Here is a 26,625-nt window from a genome sequence, read left to right as displayed (position 1 = left end):
ATGTGTGAAACAGGAGAAAGATAAAAACTCACCTAATTATAATTATTATTATTACATCAGTTGGCTTTAGTTTAAAGTGTTATTAAATAATAAAAAAACATAAACAAATCCACTCACCAGATACTGGGCGGCTCTGATCCTTCTATCTCCAGAGAGCCGTGCTTGTCCTCTATCTGGAAGTCAGTGAACACCAGTGAGATGGTGTCTCCGGGGTCAGCCAGCACCGTCCACTTACATTCCCCAGCGTTGGACAGGTCACTGAGGTATTCAGGGCTGGAGATGATCCCACTGGACCCTCTCAACGTACCGCCACACGTGTTCTCAGCTGTGGGGGGGGGGGGGGTAAAGTAAAATAGCTTAGAAAATGACTCAAGTAAAAAAAGTGAAAGTCACTTAAGTATCTAAAGTAAAAGTATGAATAAATAATTTAAAAAGTGCTTATATTATATTAAGCAAAACCAGACGGCACAATTGAAATGTTTTACAGAGAGCAAGGGGGAAACACTCCAACACTCAGACATCATTTACAAACAAAGCATGTGTGTTTAGTAAAAACTCTGTAAGATGTGAGGCAATAGAGATGACCAGGGATGTTCTCTTGATAAGTGTGTGACCAGGACCATTTTCCTATTCTGCTAAGCATTCGAAATGTAATGAGTACTTTTTGGGTGGATAATGTATGTATGTATTATTCTCTTTATTAATAATGTAGTGAAGTAAAAGTTGTCAAAAATATAAATGGTAAAGTACAGATACACCAAAAACACTACTTAATTAGTACTTTCAAGTGTGTTTACTGAAGTACCTCGAGCCGATGCTCAGCTGTCAGACAAACAGAAGAACACATACAGTGGGGCAAAAAAGTGGCTGACCAAATACTACTGTATATACAGTGCCTTGCGAAAGTATTCGGCCCCCTTGAACTTTGCGACCTTTTGCCACATTTCAGGCTTCAAACATAAAGATATAAAACTATTTTTTTGTGAAGAATCAACAACAAGTGGGACACAATCATGAAGTGGAACGACATTTATTGGATATTTCAAACTTTTTTAACAAATCAAAAACTGAAAAATTGGGCGTGCAAAATTATTCAGCCCCCTTAAGTTAATACTTTGTAGCGCCACCTTTTGCTGCGATTACAGCTGTAAGTCGCTTGGGGTATGTCTCTATCAGTTTTGCACATCGAGAGACTGACATTTTTTCCCATTCCTCTTTGCAAAACAGCTCGAGCTCAGTGAGGTTGGATGGAGAGCATTTGTGAACAGCAGTTTTCAGTTCTTTCTACAGATTCTCGATTGGATTCAGGTCTGGACTTTGACTTGGCCATTCTAACACCTGGATATGTTTATTTTTGAACCATTCCATTGTAGATTTTGCTTTATGTTTTGGATCATTGTCTTGTTGGAAGACAAATCTCCGTCCCAGTCTCAGGTCTTTTGCATACTCCATCAGGTTTTCTTCCAGAATGGTCCTGTATTTGGCTCCATCCATCTTCCCATCAATTTTAACCATCTTCCCTGTCCCTGTCCCTGCTGAAGAAAAGCAGGCCCAAACCATGATGCTGCCACCACCATGTTTGACAGTGGGGATGGTGTGTTCAGGGTGATGAGCTGTGTTGCTTTTACGCCAAACATAACGTTTTGCATTGTTGCCAAAAAGTTCAATTTTGGTTTCATCTGACCAGAGCACCTTCTTCCACATGTTTGGTGTGTCTCCCAGGTGGCTTGTGGCAAACACTTTTTATGGATATCTTTAAGAAATGGCTTTCTTCTTGCCACTCTTCCATAAAGGCCTTGGGATGTTTAAAGCTTGGGAAATCTTTTTGTATCCAAATCCGGCTTTAAACTTCTTCACAACAGTATCTCGGACCTGCGTGGTGTGTTCCTTGTTCTACATGATGCTCTCTGAGCTTTTAACGGACCTCTGAGACTATCACAGTGCAGGTGCATTTATACGGAGACTTGATTACACACAGGTGGATTGTATTTATCATCATTAGTCATTTAGGTCAACATTGGATCATTCAGAGATCCTCACTGAACTTCTGGAGAGAGTTTGCTGCACTGAAAGTAAAGGGGCTGAATAATTTTGCACGCCCAATTTTTCAGTTTTTGATTTGTTAAAAAAGTTTGGAATATCCAATAAATGTCGTTCCACTTCATGATTGTGTCCCACTTGTTGTTGATTCTTCACAAAAAAATACAGTTTATATCTTTATGTTTGAAGCCTGAAATGTGGCAAAAGGTCGCAAAGTTCAAGGGGGCCGAATACTTTCGCAAGGCACTGTAGTTATACTATATATACTTATTTTCCACCATAATTTGCAAATAAATTCATTCAAAATCCTACAATGTGATTTTCTGGATTTTTTTCTCTCATTTTTTCTGTCACAGTTGAAGTGTACCTATGATGAAAATTACAAGCCTCTCTCATCTTTTTAAGTGGGAGAACTTGCACAATTGGTGGCTGACTAAATACTTTTTTGCCCCACTGTATGTTTAATATCAACTAATCTGTTGGCTCTGTTCCAATATGTAGACTGGAATAATACTAAGAATGAAGCCATGTATTTGGCTATATGTATTCCAAGTTGTATGCTAGCTAGTATGGATATGACAGCATGGATAAGAGTCCAAGGTATCCGGATTTACAGGATCAATTGGCTGTGTTCCAAGCCCCCTGTCTGCTCTTCTCCTTCTGGTCTGAGGGGTTCAGAAAACCTTTGGTTCGTCAGAAGACTCAGATAACCACAACAGATTCCAAAACCATTCTGTTCCAATATCTAGATTCTACATTAACATGCCACATAGAATGGGTTCCGGTGTTGGCCACGCGTTCTAAGTGATATTCTACTATATTGGAATGTCATCTTTATGTTCTTGGCCTCAATAAGCGAGCGGGCGCTTGAAGAACACAGCATCTGAGCCACACTATGATGATGAGGCCTCTATAACGTACCACCAGAGATGTTCACAAGTCTTTGAGGTAGAGTCCAAGTCAAGTATTTTAGGGCCAATTCTAAGTCAAGTCTCAAGTCTTTTAGGGCCAAGTCCAAGTCAAGTCTCAAGTCTTTTAAAGGGCATGGTATTGGCATGGTATTTTGTCGCAGACATTGTCTATATTTCACTTCATTCAATCACACAAACAGAAAATCTGTAGGTGAGGGAAGATAAATGAGAAGCATGAATGTAAACCAAAATGACTGACAACTATTCAATAACTGCACTACTAAAGTGTCCTATAAATATCAAACCTTTTATCCGTAAAATATACTTCCTGACCTGGACACTTTAACAGAAATATAATCTCCTGTAACAAGTAGTAAATGACATCCTGTTGTGGCCCCCTTTAGACAGAGAACATGCATGTTGCGGACAGGTGGCATTTCAGAAAGATCAAGTTTGTCAGCGTTCCTGCACTGAGCCCGGCACGATGAGGGCACATGACGAGGCCTCCATGACTAAACACTCTCCCCACTGGGGGTGCTGATGGCAGGCACAGCCAACACTGTCATTGCTACCTGCTTGAGCCTTGAAAAGTATTTTGCATGGACCCCCCCCCCCCCCCCCCCCCCCCCCCCAAAAAAAAATACAAAATAAAAGTCCAAGCAAATCAACTTCATTTCCATCAGAAGATACTTCAATGTAGTGTAGAATCTCTGCTCTGAAGATGACTTCATGTCTCTTTTTTTTTCTTCTTGCTGCTGTAGTCAGAGAACGTTCTGGAGGTTTCTCCAGGTGTTCTTCCTCTCCGCTACTGCTCTGCGTAACGGTGACTTTTCCGGCGCCTCAGACAAAACACGGTCTGGAGAAAAAAAATAAAGAAATCTATAAAATAATGTATATAATCCAGAATATAACAGTAAACATTACACATGACAAAAAAACCAAATCATTATTATTTTGAATTGCAAGTGACATAGAAAATATTGCATTGTTGCAACGTATCGTACCCCACCAATCAGACTCTCCTTCAATTCAGCTTTATCTTCACGTGGCTTCATGAGGACATCACGATCAAGTCAGAACAGGCAGACAGATGGATCCAGCAGCGCACCTCATTATGTATTACATTGTCACCAAAATGGAAGCTTTTGTTGCCTGTTCATCCGAGTACTCCATTCTAACATTCACAAACAACCCCCCCCCCTGTAATCTGGTGTTTGAGTGACTGCTATAGTGCTTTTACTAGACTAAAAAGGTGAGGAGCTTGTGCTCGGGAATACTTGGCAGATGGAAATTGAGTGACAGCGCACAAGGAAGGGCAGCACTGAGTGTCACAGCTTTCTCCTCCTGAGTAAGGTCAGTGGCCTAGACAAAACGGGGTCCAAAAAATGTCCACTAACTCCAATAGCTGTCTCCATTCTCTTGGTGATAAACAGAGCTCCTTGTGTCCTTGGGCTTCAAGTAGACTATTGAGGCTTTGTTGATTCAGATCGGTGACGGTTTTAACAAGCCGGAGGATGGAACTCCATCTGGTAGACACAGCAGCAGGGATAATACCATACTACCATTCACTCATTCTTTATGTACATATTCTTTATCCCTTTACACTTGTGTGTATAAGAAAGTAGCTGTGGAATTGTTAGGTTAGATTACTCGTTGGTTATTACTGCGTTGTCGGAACTAGAAGCACAAGCATTTCGCTACACTCGCATTAACATCTGCTAAACCACGTGTATGTGACCAAATAAAAATGTTGTTTTGATTTGATTTGACTCCGAACTCAGCTTCAAAATGCTTCTTTCAGACCACAGGTAGTATGTAGTAAAGCTGTAAAGTTGAGTTTCCTCAGCCATCACACTGTTTAGGATTTGTTTAGTGTGTCCTTTAGTCCATCTCTTAATCACCAGTTGTAATGAACGGGGGGCAAATCACTGTAAGCTCTGTTGCCTGGCAGTTGGTTTGGATAGCTTCTACATCAGTATTGTACTCTTCACCAAATTATTCCCGTATGCTGGGGTTATCCACATCATCATCATCCTCACCATCACCATCATCATCAATATCAATATCATCATCATCAATATCATCATCATCATCATCATCATCATTATCATCATCATCATCATCATCAATATCATCATCATCATCATCATCATCATCATCATCATCATCATCACCATCATCATCATCATCAATATCAATATCATCACCATCATCATCATCATCATCGTCGTCATCATCATCGTCATCATCATCATCATCATCATGATCACCACCATCATCATCATCATCTCAATATCAATATCACCACCATCATCATCATCATCATCGCTTGCTTTGGGGAAACACAGTGTGAAGGCCTGTTTCCATATTTGCAGTGTTATCACATAAGATAATATCTAAATGTATGTTTGATGTCAAAATGATCACATATTACTTTACATTGTATTGCTGATTCTCTCCCCCCCCCCCCAGGGGGTGACCCTGTGAGTCTATCACAGCTCAACAGAACTGTCTCCACCAATGGGAGTTAATTTCTCTTCCGTGGACCATGTAATGGGGTGGCAGGGTAGCCTAGTGGTTAGAGTGTAGAGGTGGCAGGGTAGCCTAGTGGTTAGAGGGGGGGTCAGGTAGCCTAGTGGTTAGAGTGTAGAGGTGGCAGGGTAGCCTAGTGGTTAGAGGGGGTGCGGCAGGGTAGCCTAGTGGTTAGAGTGTAGAGGTGGCAGGGTAGCCTAGTGGTTAGAGGGGGTGCGGCAGGGTAGCCTAGTGGTTAGAGTGTAGAGGTGGCAGGGTAGCCTAGTGGTTAGAGGGGGTGCGGCAGGGTAGCCTAGTGGTTAGAGCGTAGAGGTGGCAGGGTAGCCTAGTGGTTAGAGCGTAGAGGCGGCAGGGTAGCCTAGTGGTTAGATGGGGTGCGGCAGGGTAGCCTAGCCTCCTTCTAACAACCTGCAATGTATCATTGGGGTTCTCCTGATTGCCAAAGTTAGCAGGAGAGAAACATAGAGTGTTGACCAGAACACAGCCTTTAATGCTGTGAAATTGTGTGTTTTCATTGTGCAGAACATCACACACCAGCTGAATGCTAATAATGTAGCATACCATGTCACTCTCTGTTACCACATCTCTCCCTCTCTCTCTCTTTCTCTCTCCGTCTCTATTTCTCTCCCTCTCTAGCTCTCTCTCATTCTGTTTATGTCTCTCTCTCTCTCTCTCTCTCTCTCCCTCCATCTATACTGAACAAAAAATATAGACGCAACATGTAAAATGTTAGTCCCATCATTTGAAATAAAAGATCCCAGAAAATGTCCATATGCACAAAAAGTGTATTTTTCTTAGATATTGTGCACAAAATTGTCAAGGTAAATCCATCCACCTGACAGCTGATTAAACAGCAGCATGATCATTACACAGATGCACCTTGTGCTGGGGGAGAATGAAAGGCCACTCTAAAATGTGCAGTTTTGTCACACAACACAATGTCTAACGTTTTGAGGGAGTGTGCAATTGGCATGCTGACTGCAGAAATGTCCAACAGAGCTGTTGCCAGATCAATTAATGTTCATTTCTCCACCAACGTTGTTTTAGAGAATTTGGCAGTACATCCAAACGGTCTCACAACCGCAGACCACGTGAAAACCCAGCCCGGGACCTCCACATTCCAGCTTCCACACCTGTGGGATCATCTGAGGAGTGGGAGGGGGGATGCTGAGGAATATTTCTGTCTGTAATAAGCCCAATTTTGCGGGGAAAATTTCATTCTGATTGGCTGGGCTTGACAACCACAGTGGGTGGACCTGGCTCCCAAGTGAGTGGGCCTATGCCCTCACTCCCCAGTCATGTGAAATCCATAGATTGGGGCCAAATTAATGAATTTCAATTTGACTGATTTCCTTCTATGAACTGTAACTCAGGAAAATACTTGAAATGATTATTGCTTATTTCTTATCTGCTGCTACCACCACGTTCTCTTTTTCACAGAGAATTATAATGATCCAATCAAATCAAACTTTATTTGTCACATGCACCGAATACAACAGAGTGTAGACTTCACCGTGAAAATGCTTTACTGACAAGCCCTTAACCAACAGAGCAGTTCAAGAAGAGTTAAGAAAAGATTTACTGACTAATCTAAAGTAAAAAAAATATTAAAAAGTAACACAATAACGAGGCTATATACAGGGTGTACCGGTACAGAGTCAATGTGGAGGCTATATACAGGGTATTACGGTACAGAGTCAATGTGGAGGCTATATACAGGGGGTACCGGTACAGAGTCAATGTGGAGGCTATATACAGGGTATTACGGTACAGAGTCAATGTGGAGGCTATATACAGGGGGTACCGGTACAGAGTCAATGTGGAGGCTATATACAGGGTGTACCGGTACAGAGTCAATGTGGAGGCTATATACAGGGTATTACGGTACAGAGTCAATGTGGAGACTATATACAGGGTGTACCGGTACAGAGTCAATGTGGAGGCTATATACAGGGTGTACCGGTACAGAGACAATGGGGAGGCTATATACAGGGTATTACGGTACAGAGTCAATGTGGAGGCTATATACAGGGGGTACCGGTACAGAGTCAATGTGGAGGCTATATACAGGGTGTACCGGTACAGAGTCAATGTGGAGGCTATATACAGGGGGTACCGGTACAGAGTCAATGTGGAGGCTATATACAGGGTGTACCGGTACAGAGTCAATGTGGAGGCTATATACAGGGGGTACCGGTACAGAGTCAATGTGGAGGCTATATACAGAAGGGAACCGGTACAGAGTCAATGTGGAGGCTATATACAGGGGGTACCGGTACAGAGTCAATGTGGAGGCTATATACAGAAGGGAACCGGTACAGAGTCAATGTGGAGGCTATATACAGGGGGTACCGGTACAGAGTCAATGTGGAGGCTATATACAGGGTGTACCGGTACAGAGTCAATGTGGAGGCTATATACAGGGGGTACCAGTACAGAGTCAATGTGGAGGCTATATACAGGAGGGTACCGGTACAGAGTCAATGTGGAGGCTATATACAGGGGGTACCAGTACAGAGTCAATGTGGAGGCTATATACAGGGGGTACCGGTACAGAGTCAATGTGGAGGCTCTATACAGGGTGTACCAGTACAGAGTCAATGTGGAGGCTATATACAGGGTGTTACGGTACAGAGTCAATGTGGAGGCTATATACAGGGGGTACCGGTACAGAGTCAATGTGGAGGCTATATACAGAAGGGAACCGGTACAGAGTCAATGTGGAGGCTATATACAGAAGGGAACCGGTACAGAGTCAATGTGGAGGCTATATACAGGGGGTACCGGTACAGAGTCAATGAGTAGGCTATATACAGGGGGTACCAGTACAGAGTCAATGTGGAGGCTATATACAGGGTGTTACGGTACAGAGTCAATGTGGAGGCTATATACAGGGGGTACCAGTACAGAGTCAATGTGGAGGCTATTAACAGGAGGTACCGGTACTGAGTCAGTGTGGAGGTTATATACAGGGGGTACCGGTACAGAGTCAATGTGGAGGCTATATACAGGGGGTACCAGTACAGAGTCAATGAGTAGGCTATATACAGGGGGTACCGGTACAGAGTCAGTGTGGAGGTTATATACAGGGGGTACCGGTACAGAGTCAATGTGGAGGCTATATACAGGGGGTACCAGTACAGAGTCAATGTGCGGGGGTACAGGTAAAAGGTAATCTGTACGTGTATGTAAGTGTGAAGTGACTACGCATAGATAATAAACAGCGAGTAGCAGCAGTGTTAAAAACAAATGGGGGGGGGGGGGGGGGGGGTCAATGTAAATAGTCTGGGTGGCCATTTGATTTATTGTTCAACAGTCTTATGTCTTGGGGGGGTTGAAGCTGTTAAGGAGCCTTTTGGACCTAGACTTGGCTCCGGTACCTCTTGCCGTACGGTAGCAGAGAAAAAAAAAGTCTATGACTTGGGTGACTGGAGTCTCTGACAATTTCATGGGCTTTGGCAGGGCTTTCACAGTTTTCACATCATTTAGGATGTGACACTGGGCCTTGCAAGCTGAATCCTTTGATAGTTATGTACTCTGGTCACGGGCTGTCAGAGCTGCCAAGGCAGCCGGAGACATAAGGAAAACCATGAAACAGTCCCCTCCCTGTTAGGCATCAGACTATTGGTCAACGGGATGTGCATTGATTTTAAGGGTAGATTCAAATGAAGAATATGATTGGAGGATGAGATTCTATCCATACAGTGTTCAGACCCCATGGCTTTTCCCACCTTCTGTTACATTACAGTCTTATTCAAAAATGGATTACATCGTTTTCTCACCCCCTTTGTCAATCTACACACGATAACCACATAATGACATCGCAATAACCACATAATGACATCACAATAACCCATAATGACATCACAATAACCACATAATGACATCACAATAACCACATAATGACATCACAATAACCACATAATGACATCACAATAACCCATAATGACGTCACAATAACCCATAATGACATCACAATACCACATAATGACATCACAATACCACATAAGGACATCACAATAACCACATAATGACATCACAATAACCCATAATGACATCACAATACTACATAATGACATCACAATAACCCATAATGACATCACAATACTACATAATGACATCACAATAACCACATAATGACATCACAATAACCCATAATGACATCACAATACTACATAATGACATCACAATAACCACATAATGACATCACAATAACCCATAATGACATCACAATACTACATAATGACATCACAATAACCACATAATGACAAATCAAAAACTGCTGTTTCATCAATTTTAGCATATATATATATATTTTAATTAAATATCACATTTACATAAGTATTCAGACCCTTTGTTGAAGCACCTTTGGCAGCGATTACAGCCTCCAGTCTTCTTGGGTATGACACTACAAGCTTGGCACACCTGTATTTGGGGAGTTTCTTCCATTCTTCTCTGCAGATCCTCTCAAGCTCTGTCAGGTTGGATGGGGAGCGTCGCTGCACAGCTATTTTCAGGTCTCTCCAGAGATGTTTGATCGGGTTCAAGTCCATGCTCTGTTTGGGCCACTCAAGGACATTCAGAGGCTTGTCCCGAAGCCACTCCTGTGTTGTCTTGGCTGTATGCTTGGGGTCGTTGTCTTGTTGGAAGGTGAACCTTCACCCGTCTGAGGTCCTGAGTGCTCTGGAACAGGTTTTCATCAAGGATCTCTCTGTACTTTGCTCTGTTCATCTTTCCCCTGATCCTGACTAGTCTCCCAGTCCTGCCGCTGAAAAACATCCCCACAGCATGATGCTGCCACCACCATGCTTCACCGTAGGGATGGTACAAGGTTGGCATTCAGGCCAAAGAGTTCAATCTTGGTTTCATCAGACCAAAGAATCCTGTTTCTTATGGTCTGAGAGTCCTTTAGGTGCCTTTTGGCAAACTCTAAGTGGGCTGTCATGTGCATTTTCATGAGGAGTGGCTTCTTTCTGGCCACTCTACCATAAAGGCCTGTTTGGTGGAGTGCTGCTGAGATGGTTGTCCTTCTGGAAGGTTCTCCCATCTCCACAGAGGAACTCTAAAGCTCTGTCAGAGTGACCATTGGGTTCTTGGTCACCTCCCTGACCAAGGCCCTAGTAGTAGTAGTAGAGCTAGTAGTAGTAGAGCTAGTAGTAGTAGAGCTAGTAGTAGTAGAGCTAGTAGTAGTAGTACAGCTAGTAGTAGTAGTGCTAGTAGTAGTAGTAGAGCTAGTAGTAGTAGAGCTAGTAGTAGTAGTAGAGCTAGTAGTAGTAGAAGAGCTAGTAGTAGTAGAGCTAATAGTAGTAGAAGAGCTAGTAGTAGTAGAGCTAGTAGTAGAAGAGCTAGTAGTAGAAGAGCTAGTAGTAGTAGAGCTAGTAGTAGTAGTAGAGCTAGTAGTAGTATAGCTAATAGTAGTAGTAGAGCTAGTGGTAGTAGTAGAGCTAGTAGTAGTAGAGCTAGTAGTAGTAGTAGAGCTAGTAGTAGTAGTAGAGCTAGTAGTAGTAGAGTTAGTATTAGTAGTGCTAGTAGTAGTAGAGCTAGTAGTAGTAGAGCTAATAGTAGTAGAAGAGCTAGTAGTAGTAGAGCTAGTAGCAGTAGTAGAGCTAGTAGTAGTAGTAGAGCTAATAGTAGTAGAAGAGCTAGTAGTAGTAGAGCTAGTAGTAGTAGTAGAGCTAGTAGTAGTAGAGCTAATAGTAGTAGTAGAGCTAGTAGTAGTAGTAGAGCTAGTAGTAGTAGTAGAGCTAGTAGTAGTAGTAGAGCTAATAGTAGTAGAAGAGCTAGTAGTAGTAGAGCTAGTAGTAGTAGTAGAGCTAGTAGTAGAAGAGCTAGTAGTAGTAGAGCTAGTAGCAGTAGTAGAGCTAGTAGTAGTAGTAGAGCTAATAGTAGTAGAAGAGCTAGTAGTAGTAGAGCTAGTAGTAGTAGAGCTAGTAGTAGTAGTAGTAGAGCTAGTAGTAGTAGAGCTAGTAGTAGTAGTAGAGCTAGAAGTAGTAGAGCTAGTAGTAGTAGAGCTAGTAGTAGTAATGGAGCTGGTAGTAGTAGAGCTAGTAGTAGTAGTAGAGCTAGTAGTAGTAGTAGAGCTAGTAGTAGTAGTAGAGCTAGTAGTAGTAGAGCTAATAGTAATAGAAGAGCTAGTAGTAGTAGAGCTAGTAGTAGTAGAGCTAGTAGTAGTAGTAGAGCTAGTAGTAGTAGAGCTAGTAGTAGTAGTAGTAGAGCTAGTAGTAGTAGAGCTAGTAGTAGTAGTAGAGCTAGTAGTAGTAGAGCTAGTAGTAGTAGTAGAGCTAGTAGTAGTATAGCTAGTAGTAGTAGTAGAGCTAGTGGTAGTAGTAGAGCTAGTAGTAGTAGAGCTAGTAGTAGTAGTAGAGCTAGTGGTAGTAGTAGAGCTAGTAGTAGTAGAGCTAGTAGTAGTAGAGCTAGTAGTAGTATTAGAGCTAGTAGTAGTAGAGCTAGTAGTAGTAGAGCTAGTAGTAGTAGTAGAGCTAGCAGTAGTAGTAGAGCTAGTAGTAGTAGAGTTAGTATTAGTAGTGCTAGTAGTAGTAGAGCTAGTAGTAGTAGAGCTAATAGTAGTAGAAGAGCTAGTAGTAGTAGAGCTAGTAGCAGTAGTAGAGCTAGTAGTAGTAGTAGAGCTAATAGTAGTAGAAGAGCTAGTAGTAGTAGAGCTAGTAGTAGTAGAGCTAGTAGTAGTAGAGCTAGTAGTAGTAGTAGTAGAGCTAGTACTGTAGAGCTAGTAGTAGTAGTAGAGCTAGTAGTAGTAGAGCTAGTAGTAGTAGAGCTAGTAGTAGTAATAGAGCTAGTAGTAGTAGAGCTAGTAGTAGTAGTAGAGCTAGTAGTAGTAGTAGAGCTAGTAGTAGTAGTAGAGCTAGTAGTAGTAGAGCTAATAGTAATAGAAGAGCTAGTAGTAGTAGAGCTAGTAGTAGTAGAGCTAGTAGTAGTAGTAGAGCTAGTAGTAGTAGAGCTAGTAGTAGTAGTAGTAGAGCTAGTAGTAGTAGAGCTAGTAGTAGTAGTAGAGCTAGTAGTAGTAGAGTTAGTAGTAGTAGAGCTAGTAGTAGTAGTAGAGCTAGTAGTAGTAGTAGAGCTAGTAGTAGTAGAGCTAGTAGTAGTAGTAGAGCTAGTAGTAGTAGTAGAGCTAGTAGTAGTAGAGCTAGTAGTAGTAGAGCTAGTAGTAGTAGTAGAGCTAGTAGTAGTAGTAGAGCTAGTAGTAGTTGTCGAGCTAGTAGCAGAAGTAGAGCTAGTAGTAGTAGTAGAGCTAGTAGTAGTAGTAGAGCTAGTAGTAGTAGAGCTAGTAGTAGTAGAGCTAGTAGTAGTAGAGCTAGTACTAGTAGTAGAGCCAAGAGTAGAACAGGAGTGCGTCCCAAATACACCCTATTCCCCTATGGGTCTGGTTAAAAGTCGTACACCATAGAAGAAATGGCGTAGCATTTGGGACACAACTAGTAGCACTAGTGGTAGAATCAAACCACCTCCCTTTTCAGCACACGAGGGACCATGCAGGTGCCTAACTGCTTATCTGGGGAAAAACAAGTGCTGACCGGGACTACCAGCCAAATCCCCAACCAAGCCACCACTCACAGTGAGTGAGTGAGTGACAGAGAGAGAGAGAGAGAGAGAGAGAGAGAGAGAGAGAGAGAGAGAGAGAGAAAGAAAGAGGCAGACCTGCTGTAATTATTGTCAACCTAATGGAAGACCCGAGGGAACGCATCATCAAACAGGCCGACGCCATGCAGTGTTGTCTGCCAACAGTACTGACAACACAACTCTCCACGGACGCGCACATACAGACACACACACACACACACACACACACACACACACACACACATACACACACACACACAGACACACACACACCAGACAGTGTGAAGAGGCTTGGTTCGTTCTGTGACAACAGCAGTACTGTGATGATTTGCATCCATTCTATTGGGCCCTACTTTAAGTATTACATTTTGGAGACCACAAGGGGAACTTAAACTACGGGAACCTTTATGTTAATTCACAGCAGCATGGGATGGATTAGCGGGTGACACTTCCAACCCCCTAATAAGATCAAGGGTCTGAGTCCCAAATGGAACCGTATTCCCTATATAGTGTCCCATGGACCCTGGCCAAAATATACGGATCTACATTATCAGGATCTACATTACCAGGATCAGGTATCTGTCTGTTTTAACAGAACAGATCTACATTACCAGGATCTACATTACCAGGATCAGGTATCTGTCTGTTTTAATTACAGAACTGATCTACATTACCAGGATAAGGTATCTGTCTGTTTTAACAGAACAGATCTACATTACCAGGATCTACATTACCAGGATCAGGTATCTGTCTGTTTTAATTACAGAACTGATCTACATTACCAGGATCTACATTACCAGGATCAGGTATCTGTCTGTTTTAACAGAACTGATCTACATTACCAGGATCTACATTACCAAGATCTACATTACCAGGATCAGGTATCTGTCTGTTTTAATTACAGAACTGATCTGTAATTAACACTAGCTAGACTTACTATTAGGCTAGTTCTGTTGTTATAACACTAGCTAGACTTACTATTAGGCTAGTTCTGTTGTGATAATAATGCTAGCTAGACTGACTAGTAGGCTAGTTCTGTTGTGATAACAACCCTAGCTAGACTTACTAGTAGGCTAGTTATGTTCTGATGATAACGCTAACTAGACTTACCAGTAGGCTACTTATGTTCTGATAATAATGCTAACTAGACTTACCAGTAGGCTACTTATACCAGTAGGCTACTTATCCACCAAGCCAATAACTATTACAATAACTATAAACTATAGGCTACACATCTATAGGCTACATATATTTAGGCTACATATCTATAGACTACATATCTATAGGTTACATATCTATAGGCTACACATCTATAGGTGACATATCTATAGGCTACATATCTATAGGCTATATATCTATAGGCTACATATCTATAGGCTACACATCTATAGGCTACATATCTATAGGCTACACATCTATAGGCGACATATCTATAGGTTACATATCTATAGGCGACATATCTATAGGTTACATATCTATAGGCTACATATCTATAGGCTACACATCTATAGGCGACATATCTATAGGCTACATATCTATAGGCTACACATCTATAGGCGACATATCTATAGGTTACATATCTATAGGCTACATATCTGTAGGCTACATATATATAGGCTACATATCTAGAGGCTACACATCTATAGGCGACATATCTATAGGCTACACATCTATAGGCTACATATCTATAGGCTACACATCTATAGGCGACATATCTATAGGTTACATATCTATAGGCTACATATCTGTAGGCTACATATATTTAGGCTACATATCTATAGGCTACACATCTATAGGCGACATATCTATAGGTTACATATCTATAGGCGACATATCTATAGGTTACATATCTATAGGCTACATATCTGTAGGCGACATATCTATAGGCTACACATCTATAGGTGACATATCTATAGGCTACATTTCTATAGGCTACACATCTATAGGTGACATATCTATAGGCTACATTTCTATAGGCTACATTTCTATAGGTTACATATCTATAGGCTACATATCTATAGGCTACATATCTATAGGCAACATATCTATAGGTTACATATCTATAGGCTACATATCCATAGGCTACATATCTATAGGCTACATATCTATAGGCTACATATCTATAGGCTACATATCTATAGGCTACATTTCTATAGGCTACATATCTATAGGCTACATATCTATAGGTTACATATCTAGAGGCTAGATATCTATAGGCTACATTTCTATAGGTTACATATCTATAGGCTACATATCTATAGGCTGCATATCTATAGGCTACATATCTATAGGCTACATTTCTATAGGCTACATATCTATAGGCTACATATCTATAGGTTACATATCTAGAGGCTAGATATCTATAGGCTACATTTCTATAGGTTACATATCTATAGGCTACATATCTATAGGCTACATATCTATAGGCTACACATCTATAGGTTACATATCTATAGGCTACATATATTTAGGCTACATATCTATAGGCTACATATATTTAGGCTACATATCTATAGGCTACATATCTATAGGCTACATATCTATAGGCTACATATCTATAGGTTACATATCTATAGGCTACATATATTTAGGCTACATATCTATAGGCTACACATCTATAGGCTACATATCTATAGGCTACACATCTATAGGCGACATATCTATAGGTGACATATCTATAGGCTACATATCTATAGGCTACATATCTATAGGCTACATATCTATAGGTTACATATCTATAGGCTACATATCTGTAGGCTACATATATTTAGGCTACATATCTATAGGCTACACATCTATAGGCGACATATCTATAGGTTACATATCTATAGGCGACATATCTATAGGTTACATACCTATAGGCTACATATCTGTAGGCGACATATCTATAGGCTACACATCTATAGGTGACATATCTATAGGCTACATTTCTATAGGCTACACATCTATAGGTGACATATCTATAGGCTACATTTCTATAGGCTACATTTCTATAGGTTACATATCTATAGGCTACATATCTATAGGCTACATATCTATAGGTTACATATCTATAGGCTACATATCCATAGGCTACATATCTATAGGCTACATATCTATAGGCTACATATCTATAGGCTACATATCTATAGGCTACATTTCTATAGGCTACATATCTATAGGCTACATATCTATAGGTTACATATCTAGAGGCTAGATATCTATAGGCTACATTTCTATAGGTTACATATCTATAGGCTACATATCTATAGGCTACATATCTATAGGCTACATTTCTATAGGCTACATATCTATAGGCTACATATCTATAGGTTACATATCTAGAGGCTAGATATCTATAGGCTACATTTCTATAGGTTACATATCTATAGGCTACATATCTATAGGCTACATATCTATAGGCTACATATCTATAGGTTACATATCTATAGGCTACATATCCATAGGCTACATATCTATAGGCTACATATCTATAGGCTACATATCTATAGGCTACATATCTATAGGCTACATATCTATAGGCTATATATCTATAGAATGTTGGTGAGCATCCACACTAGAGTAAAGTGTATCGTTCTACAGTCCTACACCTGTCAATCAACTGATTCAACACTTCCTACTGCACACTGACTATTAATGAGATGGTAATACAAGACCCTTCAGTCTCACAGATACTGATTCAGACCATTCAGTCTCACAGATACTGATTCAGACCATTCAGTCTCACAGATACTGATTCAGACCATTCAGTCTCACAGATACTGATTCAGACCATTCAGTCTCTAGTGCACAGATACTGATTCAGACCATTCAGTCTCTAGTGCACAGATACTGATTCAGACCATTCAGTCTCTAGTGCACAGATACTGATTCAGACCATTCAGTCTCTAGTGCACAGATACTGATTCAGACCATTCAGTCTCTAGTGCACAGATACTGATTCAGACCATTCCATCTCTAGTGCACAGATGCTGATTCAGACCATTCAGTCTCACAGATACTGATTCAGACCATTCCGTCTCTAGTGCACAGATACTGATTCAGACCATTCAGTCTCACAGATACTGATTCAGACCATTCCATCTCTAGTGCACAGATACTGATTCAGACCATTCAGTCTCACAGATACTGATTCAGACCATTCCGTCTCTAGTGCACAGATACTGATTCAGACCATTCAGTCTCTAGTGCACAGATACTGACTCAGACCATTCAGTCTCACAGATACTGATTCAGACCATTCCGTCTCTAGTGCACAGATACTGATTCAGACCATTCAGTCTCTAGTGCACAGATACTGACTCAGACCATTCAGTCTCACAGATACTGATTCAGACCATTCAGTCTCTAGTGCACAGATACTGATTCAGACCATTCAGTCTCTAGTGCACAGATACGGATTCAGACCATTCAGTCTCTAGTGCACAGATACTGACTCAGACCATTCAGTCTCACAGATACTGATTCAGACCATTCAGTCTCTAGTGCACAGATACTGACTCAGACCATTCAGTCTAGTGCACAGATACTGACTCAGACCATTCAGTGATATCAGGGTGTGTTCATTGTCATAGCGACAACTGGAAATAATACTTCAATGTACATGTATGGCCCAATGAAAAATAGTATAGTAGCTTGGATTTAAATTGAGCTAATCAACGACAAATGGCGTTTAGCCTGCACATCTTTTTACATTATGTAATTTGTTCTTTAACTGACTTGCCTAGTTAAATAAATAAAGGTTAAATAAAATTGCCTCTTTACTGAAGTGGTTTGCAAGTGATTTCCATTTTTCTAAAGGTTGTCAATTCTTTTTGGTCTTCATTGTCCCTGTGCTCATCTCTGTAGGTCCTGTGCAACTACAACTGAACAAAAATATAAACACAACATGTACATGTATGGCCCCTATGTTTCACGAGTTGAAATGAAAGATTCCAGAGATTTTACACACGCGTGAAAAGGAGGCTTGATGAATGGCCTATAGGGGAGAGGCTTGATGAATGGCCTATAGGGGAGAGGCTTGATGAATGGCCTATAGAGGAGAGGCTTGATGAATGGCCTATAGAGGAGAGGCTTGATGAATGGCCTATAGGGGAGAGGCTTGATGAATGGCCTATAGAGGAGAGGCTTGATGAATGGCCTATAGCGGAGAGGCTTGATGAATGGCCTATAGCGGAGAGGCTTGATGAATGGCCTATAGGGGAGAGGCTTGATGAATGGCCTATAGCGGAGAGGCTTGATGAATGGCCTATAGGGGAGAGGCTTGATGAATGGCCTATAGCGGAGAGGCTTGATGAATGGCCTATAGAGGAGAGGCTTGATGAATGGCCTATAGGGGAGAGGCTTGATGAATGGCCTATAGAGGAGAGGCTTGATGAATGGCCTATAGGGGAGAGGCTTGATGAATGGCCTATAGGGGAGCGGCTTGATGAATGGCCTATAGCGGAGAGGCTTGATGAATGGCCTAGAGGGGAGAGGCTTGATGAATGGCCTATAGAGGAGAGGCTTGATGAATGGCCTATAGCGGAGAGGCTTGATGAATGGCCTATAGGGGAGAGGCTTGATGAATGGCCTATAGCGGAGAGGCTTGATGAATGGCCTATAGAGGAGAGGCTTGATGAATGGCCTATAGAGGAGAGGCTTGATGAATGGCCTATAGCGGAGAGGCTTGATGAATGGCCTATAGGGGAGAGGCTTGATGAATGGCCTATAGGGGAGAGGCTTGATGAAAGGCCTATAGGGGAGAGGCTTGATGAATGGCCTATAGGGGAGACTTGATGAATGGCCTATAGCGGAGAGGCTTGATGAATGGCCTATAGCGGAGAGGCTTGATGAATGGCCTAGCGGAGAGGCTTGATGAATGGCCTATAGCGGAGAGGCTTGATGAATGGCCTATAGCGGAGAGGCTTGATGAATGGCCTATAGCGGAGAGGCTTGATGAATGGCCTATAGTGGAGAGGCTTGATGAATGGCCTATAGCGAAGAGGCTTGATGAATGGCCTATAGCGGAGAGGCTTGATGAATGGCCTATAGCGGAGAGGCTTGATGAATGGCCTATAGCGGAGAGGCTTGATGAATGGCCTATAGCGGAGAGGCTTGATGAATGGCCTATAGAGGAGAGGCTTGATGAATGGCCTATAGCGGAGAGGCTTGATGAATGGCCTATAGCGGAGAGGCTTGATGAATGGCCTATAGCGGAGAGGCTTGATGAATGGCCTATAGAGGAGAGGCTTGATGAATGGCCTATAGAGGAGAGGCTTGATGAATGGCCTATAGCGGAGAGGCTTGATGAATGGCCTATAGAGGAGAGGCTTGATGAATGGCCTATAGAGGAGAGGCTTGATGAATGGCCTATAGCGGAGAGGCTTGATGAATGGCCTATAGCGGAGAGGCTTGATGAATGGCCTATATGGGAGAGGCTTGATGAATGGCCTATAGCGGAGAGGCTTGATGAATGGCCTAGCGGAGAGGCTTGATGAATGGCCTATAGGGGAGAGGCTTGATGAATGGCCTATAGCGGAGAGGCCTGCGTAGCGTACAGCTGGAAAAGAGAGAAACTAGTGATGTGTAGCCAAGGTAAGAAGCTAAATATTTGCTAGATATTAGGCCATTCAGTAGTTCAAGAAAAATAAATGATCAGATTACGAAATGGCAGATGTGTAGTGCGTTCCTCCAGGCTGCGCTCTGTGGTCCCAGGACACGCAAAGCTCCACTATTGATCAGGCTCAGGCCTACATTTTTAGACAAGAACATCTCTCTATCTAGGCTACAGCAACACAGTGCAATGAGAAATGTATTACTGTTATCATAGTGAATACACAGTTATTGTCCATAGGCTGTAAAACAGCAGTGATGTGGGCTAACTTGAATAATCACTCACACCCAGGGATGCCGTATTGGGGCGGGGTGGGCGATTCTAAGGGCCTGTGACTGACAGGGGCCCTAAAATATTTTTAGAACATTAAGTAAAAAAAAATATATATATATATAAAATTATTAACCTATCATCATTAATATAATATTTTATTTACAATGTACTAATAAAACTAACGTTTTCTTTTTCTTTTCTTGTTTTTGGTCAAAAGTAAACATCCAAAGACACCCCCCCCCCCCCCTCTTTTTACATGAAATGGTTCGGTCCAGCCCCCAAAGCAGGGCGAACAGTCCTCGAACAGGAGTGCCGGTGGTTAATCATGTCTCAACTTCCTAAAGAGAAATCTGGCTTCAAAAAGCGAAAAGAAAGAAAAGACAGGAGAGAGAACAGAAAAGGAGACTGTATGTCACCCAATAATTCACAAAGGAAGGTAGGAGGAAGTCCGTGAGTGGTAGATATTAACCTGTTAACTTAGTCCGTAGTGAAATAGCCTAATTTTGTTCCCCTAACATTAGTTACATAATACCTTAACAGAAAATTCTGAGTGTTTACATTTCACTCCTCTTTTAGCCGATATTTAATCAGTGCAGGAAAACTTTTAGCAAGCTATTCATACTAAATCATTTGTCCCTGCCTGGTGCCAGGCCCAACAGATGCAGCTTCAGGCTCACCAGCCCTGTCACCCGATCCCCCTGAACCAGTCCTGTCTCCCCATCCCCCTGAACCAGCCCTGTCTCCCCATCCCCCTGAACCAGCCCTGTCTCCCCATCCCCATCCCCCTGAACCAGCCCTGTCTCCCCATCCCCATCCCCCTGAACCAGCCCTGTCTCCCCATCCCCATCCCCCTGAACAAGCCCTGTCTCCCCATCCCCATACCTGAACCAGCCCTGTCTCCCCATCCCCCTGAACCAGCCCTGTCTCCCCCTCCCCATACCCCTGAACCAGCCCTGTCACCCCATCCCCATACCCCTGAACCAGCCCTGTCTCCCCATACCCCTGAACCAGCCCTGTCTCCCCATCCCCATTCCCCTGAACCAGCCCTGTCTCCCCATCCCCATTCCCCTGAACCAGCCCTGTCTCCCCATCCCCATTCCCCTGAACCAGCCCTGTCTCCCCATCCCCCTGAACCAGCCCTGTCTCCCCATCCCCCTGAACCAGCCCTGTCTCCCCATACCCCTGAACTAGCCCTGTCTCCCCATCCCCCTGAACCAGCCCCGTCTCCACATCCCCCTGAACCAGCCCTGTCTCCCCATACCCCTGAACCAGCCCTGTCTCCCACCTGAAGGAGGTGAGCAGCATTGTGTTGAATGACATGTCAGTTGGCATAATTGCAGGACAGGATTGAGGACAGGAATAAATCTCACTAGACAAAGAGGCAGCCAATATCATAGAGCCTTAAAAGGAAGATATGCAGGCTCTTAGAGATGGATGGGAGTCTCTCCTGTCTGAGGCAACACTGATTGCTATGCAAATGGATGTTGCACCTCAATTTAGCACGGAACACAGTCACCAGAGGAAAAGGAAGAGATTCCATGATGAGACCTCTGAAGAGGAGACGGCTCAGGACAGTGCAGCAACGTTGTTTTCAGAACACAGTGGGTTTTTTTTACTGCTATGGATGACATCATAAGTGACCTGGACACTAGGTTCCAGAACACAGTGTTTTTACTGCTATGGATGACATCATAAGTGACCTGGACACTAGGTTCCAGAACACAGTGTTTTTACTGCTATGGATGACATCATAAGTGACTTGGACACTAGGTTCCAGAACACAGTGTTTTTACTGCTATGGATGACATCATAAGTGACCTGGACACTAGGTTCCAGAACACAGTGTTTTTACTGCTATGGATGACATCATAAGTGACCTGGACACTAGGTTCCAGAACACAGTGTTTTTACTGCTATGGATGACATCATAAGTGACCTGGACACTAGGTTCCAGAACACAGTGTTTTTACTGTTATGGATGACATCATAAGTGACCTGGACACTAGGTTCCAGAACACAGTGTTTTTACTGCTATGGATGACATCATAAGTGACTTGGACACTAGGTTCCAGAACACAGTGTTTTTACTGCTATGGATGACATCATAAGTGACCTGGACACTAGGTTCCAGAACACAGTGTTTTTACTGCTATGGATGACATCATAAGTGACCTGGACACTAGGTTCCAGAACACAGTGTTTTTACTGCTATGGACGACATCATAAGTGACCTGGACACTAGGTTCCAGAACACAGTGTTTTTACTGCTATGGATGACATCATAAGTGACCTGGACACTAGGTTCCAGAACACAGTGTTTTTACTGCTATGGATGACATCATAAGTGACCTGGACACTAGGTTCCAGAAAACAGTGTTTTTTACTGCTATGGATGACATCATAAGTGACCTGGACACTAGGTTCCAGAACACAGTGTTTTTACTGCTATGGATGACATCATAAGTGACCTGGACACTAGGTTCCAGAACACAGTGTTTTTACTGCTATGGACGACATCATAAGTGACGTGGACACTAGGTTCCAGAACACAGTGTTTTTACTGCTATGGATGACATCATAAGTGACCTGGACACTAGGTTCCAGAACACAGTGTTTTTACTGCTATGGATGACATCATAAGTGACCTGGACACTAGGTTCCAGAACACAGTGTTTTTACTGCTATGGATGACATCATAAGTGACCTGGACACTAGGTTCCAGAACACAGTGTTTTTACTGCTATGGATGACATCATAAGTGACCTGGACACTAGGTTCCAGAACACAGTGTTTTTACTGCTATGGACGACATCATAAGTGACTTGGACACTAGGTTCCAGAACACAGTGTTTTTACTGTTATGGATGACATCATAAGTGACCTGGACACTAGGTTCCAGAACACAGTGTTTTTACTGCTATGGATGACATCATAAGTGACCTGGACACTAGGTTCCAGAACACAGTGTTTTTACTGCTATGGACGACATCATAAGTGACCTGGACACTAGGTTCCAGAACACAGTGTTTTTACTGCTATGGATGACATCATAAGTGACCTGGACACTAGGTTCCAGAACACAGTGTTTTTACTGCTATGGATGACATCATAAGTGACCTGGACACTAGGTTCCAGAACACAGTGTTTTTACTGCTATGGATGACATCATAAGTGACTTGGACACCAGGTTTGACACCACTGCAAAAAAATTGTAGAATAATTTTCTGCTTTTCTGAAAGTTGGGCAGATTAGTGAGGATAAAGTCCCCTCTGTGTGCCAACCACTGATCATGAAGTATTCTAGAGATCTTACACCTGAGTTTCATAATGAAGTAAGACACCTGAACACTGTATATGCTGACTCTTTCCCTCCTAACCTGTTCCCTCTTGGTCTCCTGAACACTGTATATGCTGACACTTTCCCTCCTAACTTGGTCTCCTGAACACTGTATATGCTGACACTTTCCCCTCTTGGTCTCCTGAACACTGTATATGCTGACTCTTTCCCTCCTAACTTGTCTCCTCTTGGTCTCCTGACGCCTGAACAATGTATATGCTGCTCCCCTCCTAACTTGTCCCCTCTCAGTCTCCTGAAGGCAATTAGTAAGATGCTGCTGCAAAGCATTTTTGGGAGAAGTGGGCATTGCTTTACGTACATTTTGCACACTGCCTGTGACTGTTTCTGGTGGTGAGAGAGCTTTCAGTGAGATAAAAACTGATAGGAAAAAAACGATTTGAGGTCCACTATGTCCCAGGACAGGCTTTGCAGTCTTGTCATGCTGTCCATTGAAAGTCCGTTAGCTAGAAAGCTGGACTTCAAAGACTTAATCAGTGACTTTGCTAGCAAGAAGGCTCGGCGCTGGGCTCTTGGTGAGTAAGGCTGAGCGAGGGCCAGTGATGACTGTTTAATGGCTATGGATATTGGATCACGACACACGTGACGCCCACAGGCTGAGAATTAAGACTGAGAACATGATATATCTCAAACTAATGGCTGGATTGCCATAATATTTGTTGTGCCTAATCAAGACCCCAAGTGGAAGAAACCTGTTGATTTGGTGACCTCTTGACCTTTCCTCTAGCGCCACCATGGGGCCTTTTCATTTCCACCTCCACAGCTGCTTATTGTCTAGTTGGTACTTATACTCAACAATCTACTGCTGATTTTATTATTTTGTTTGTTATATCATCCTATAGGGCAGGGTAGCATAGTGGTTAGAGTGTAGAGGGGGCAGGGTAGCCTAGTGGTTAGAGTGTAGAGGCGGCAGGGTAGCCTAGTGGTTAGAGTGTAGAGGAGGCAGGGTAGCCTAGTGGTTAGAGTGTAGAGGCGGCAGGGTAGCCTAGTGGTTAGAGTGTAGAGGCGGCAGGGTAGCCTAGTGGTTAGAGTGTAGAGGCGGCAGGGTAGCCTAGTGGTTAGAGTGTAGAGGTGGCAGGGTAGCCTAGTGGTTAGAGTGTAGAGGCGGCAGGGTAGCCTAGTGGTTAGAGTGTAGAGGGGGCAGGGTAGCCTAGTGGTTAGAGTGTAGAGGGGGCAGGGTAGCCTAGTGGTTAGAGTGTAGAGGCGGCAGGGTAGCCTAGTGGTTAGAGTGTAGAGGCGGCAGGGTAGCCTAGTGGTTAGAGTGTAGAGGCGGCAGGGTAGCCTAGTGGTTAGAGTGTAGAGGGGGCAGGGTAGCCTAGTGGTTAGCGTGTAGAGGCGGCAGGTAGCCTAGTGGTTAGAGTGTAGAGACGGCAGGCTAGCCTAGTGGTTAGAGTGTAGAGGCGGCAGGGTAGCCTAGTGGTTAGAGTGTAGAGGCGGCAGGGTAGCCTAGTGGTTAGAGTGTAGAGGTGGCAGGGTAGCCTAGTGGTTAGAGTGTAGAGGTGGCAGGGTAGCCTAGTGGTTAGAGTGTAGAGGCGGCAGGGTAGCCTAGTGGTTAGAGTGTAGAGGTGGCAGGGTAGCCTAGTGGTTAGAGTGTAGAGGCGGCAGGGTAGCCTAGTGGTTAGAGTGTAGAGGCGGCAGGGTAGCCTAGTGGTTAGAGTGTAGAGGCGGCAGGGTAGCCTAGTGGTTAGAGTGTAGAGGCGGCAGGGTGGCCTAGTGGTTAGAGTGTAGAGGCGGCAGGGTAGCCTAGTGGTTAGAGTGTAGAGGGGGCAGGGTAGCCTAGTGGTTAGAGTGTAGAGGCGGCAGGGTGGCCTAGTGGTTAGAGTGTAGAGACGGCAGGCTAGCCTAGTGGTTAGAGTGTAGAGGCGGCAGGGTAGCCTAGTGGTTAGAGTGTAGAGGTGGCAGGGTAGCCTAGTGGTTAGAGTGTAGAGGTGGCAGGGTAGCCTAGTGGTTAGAGTGTAGAGGCGGCAGGGTAGCCTAGTGGTTAGAGTGTAGAGGTGGCAGGGTAGCCTAGTGGTTAGAGTGTAGAGGCGGCAGGGTAGCCTAGTGGTTAGAGTGTAGAGGCGGCAGGGTAGCCTAGTGGTTAGAGTGTAGAGGCGGCAGGGTAGCCTAGTGGTTAGAGTGTAGAGGCGGCAGGGTAGCCTAGTGGTTAGAGTGTAGAGGTGGCAGGGTAGCCTAGTGGTTAGAGTGTAGAGGCGGCAGGGTAGCCTAGTGGTTAGAGTGTAGAGGCGGCAGGGTAGCCTAGTGGTTAGAGTGTAGAGGCGGCAGGGTAGCCTAGTGGTTAGAGTGTAGAGGCGGCAGGGTGGCCTAGTGGTTAGAGTGTAGAGGCGGCAGGGTAGCCTAGTGGTTAGAGTGTAGAGGGGGCAGGGTAGCCTAGTGGTTAGAGTGTAGAGGCGGCAGGGTGGCCTAGTGGTTAGAGTGTAGAGACGGCAGGCTAGCCTAGTGGTTAGAGTGTAGAGGCGGCAGGGTAGCCTAGTGGTTAGAGTGTAGAGGCGGCAGGGTAGCCTAGTGGTTAGAGTGTAGAGGTGGCAGGGTAGCCTAGTGGTTAGAGTGTAGAGGTGGCAGGGTAGCCTAGTGGTTAGAGTGTAGAGGCGGCAGGGTAGCCTAGTGGTTAGAGTGTAGAGGTGGCAGGGTAGCCTAGTGGTTAGAGTGTAGAGGCGGCAGGGTAGCCTAGTGGTTAGAGTGTAGAGGCGGCAGGGTAGCCTAGTGGTTAGAGTGTAGAGGCGGCAGGGTAGCCTAGTGGTTAGAGTGTAGAGGCGGCAGGGTGGCCTAGTGGTTAGAGTGTAGAGGCGGCAGGGTAGCCTAGTGGTTAGAGTGTAGAGGGGGCAGGGTAGCCTAGTGGTTAGAGTGTAGAGGTGGTAGGGTAGCCTAGTGGTTAGAGTGTAGAGGCGGCAGGGTAGCCTAGTGGTTAGAGTGTAGAGGCGGCAGGGTAGCCTAGTGGTTAGAGTGTAGAGGCGGCAGGGTAGCCTAGTGGTTAGAGTGTAGAGGCGGCAGGGTAGCCTAGTGGTTAGAGTGTAGAGGCGGCAGGGTAGCATAGTGGTTAGAGTGTAGAGGGGGCAGGGTAGCCTAGTGGTTAGAGTGTAGAGGCGGCAGGGTAGCCTAGTGGTTAGAGTGTAGAGGTGGTAGGGTAGCCTAGTGGTTAGAGTGTAGAGGGGGCAGGGTAGCCTAGTGGTTAGAGTGTAGAGGCGGCAGGTAGCCTAGTGGTTAGAGTGTAGAGACGGCAGGCTAGCCTAGTGGTTAGAGTGTAGAGGCGGCAGGGTAGCCTAGTGGTTAGAGTGTAGAGGCGGCAGGGTAGCCTAGTGGTTAGAGTGTAGAGGTGGCAGGGTAGCCTAGTGGTTAGAGTGTAGA

At 43.9% G+C, this 26,625-nt stretch overlaps 1 protein-coding gene across 1 annotated transcript in view; it reads right to left on the bottom strand.

Annotated features, from left to right (window-relative positions):
• LOC149984278 (CUB and sushi domain-containing protein 3-like) overlaps positions 1-26,625 on the bottom strand; it is a 569,716-nt gene that overhangs the window by 439,967 nt on the left and 103,124 nt on the right. Inside the window, exon 5 of the mRNA XM_090219648.1 lies at positions 118-325. Coding sequence (XP_090075774.1) covers positions 118-325 — 208 coding nt within the window. The remainder of the gene's footprint in view (positions 1-117; positions 326-26,625) is intronic.

Source organism: Oncorhynchus mykiss, chromosome 3 (assembly GCF_057628025.1).
Source record: "Oncorhynchus mykiss isolate SJ-2025 chromosome 3, ASM5762802v1, whole genome shotgun sequence".
In the NCBI taxonomy this organism is placed as follows: domain Eukaryota; kingdom Metazoa; phylum Chordata; class Actinopteri; order Salmoniformes; family Salmonidae; genus Oncorhynchus; species Oncorhynchus mykiss.
The sequence above is the reverse complement of the archived record's forward strand: the minus strand, read 5'-3'. Positions and strand labels throughout refer to the sequence as shown.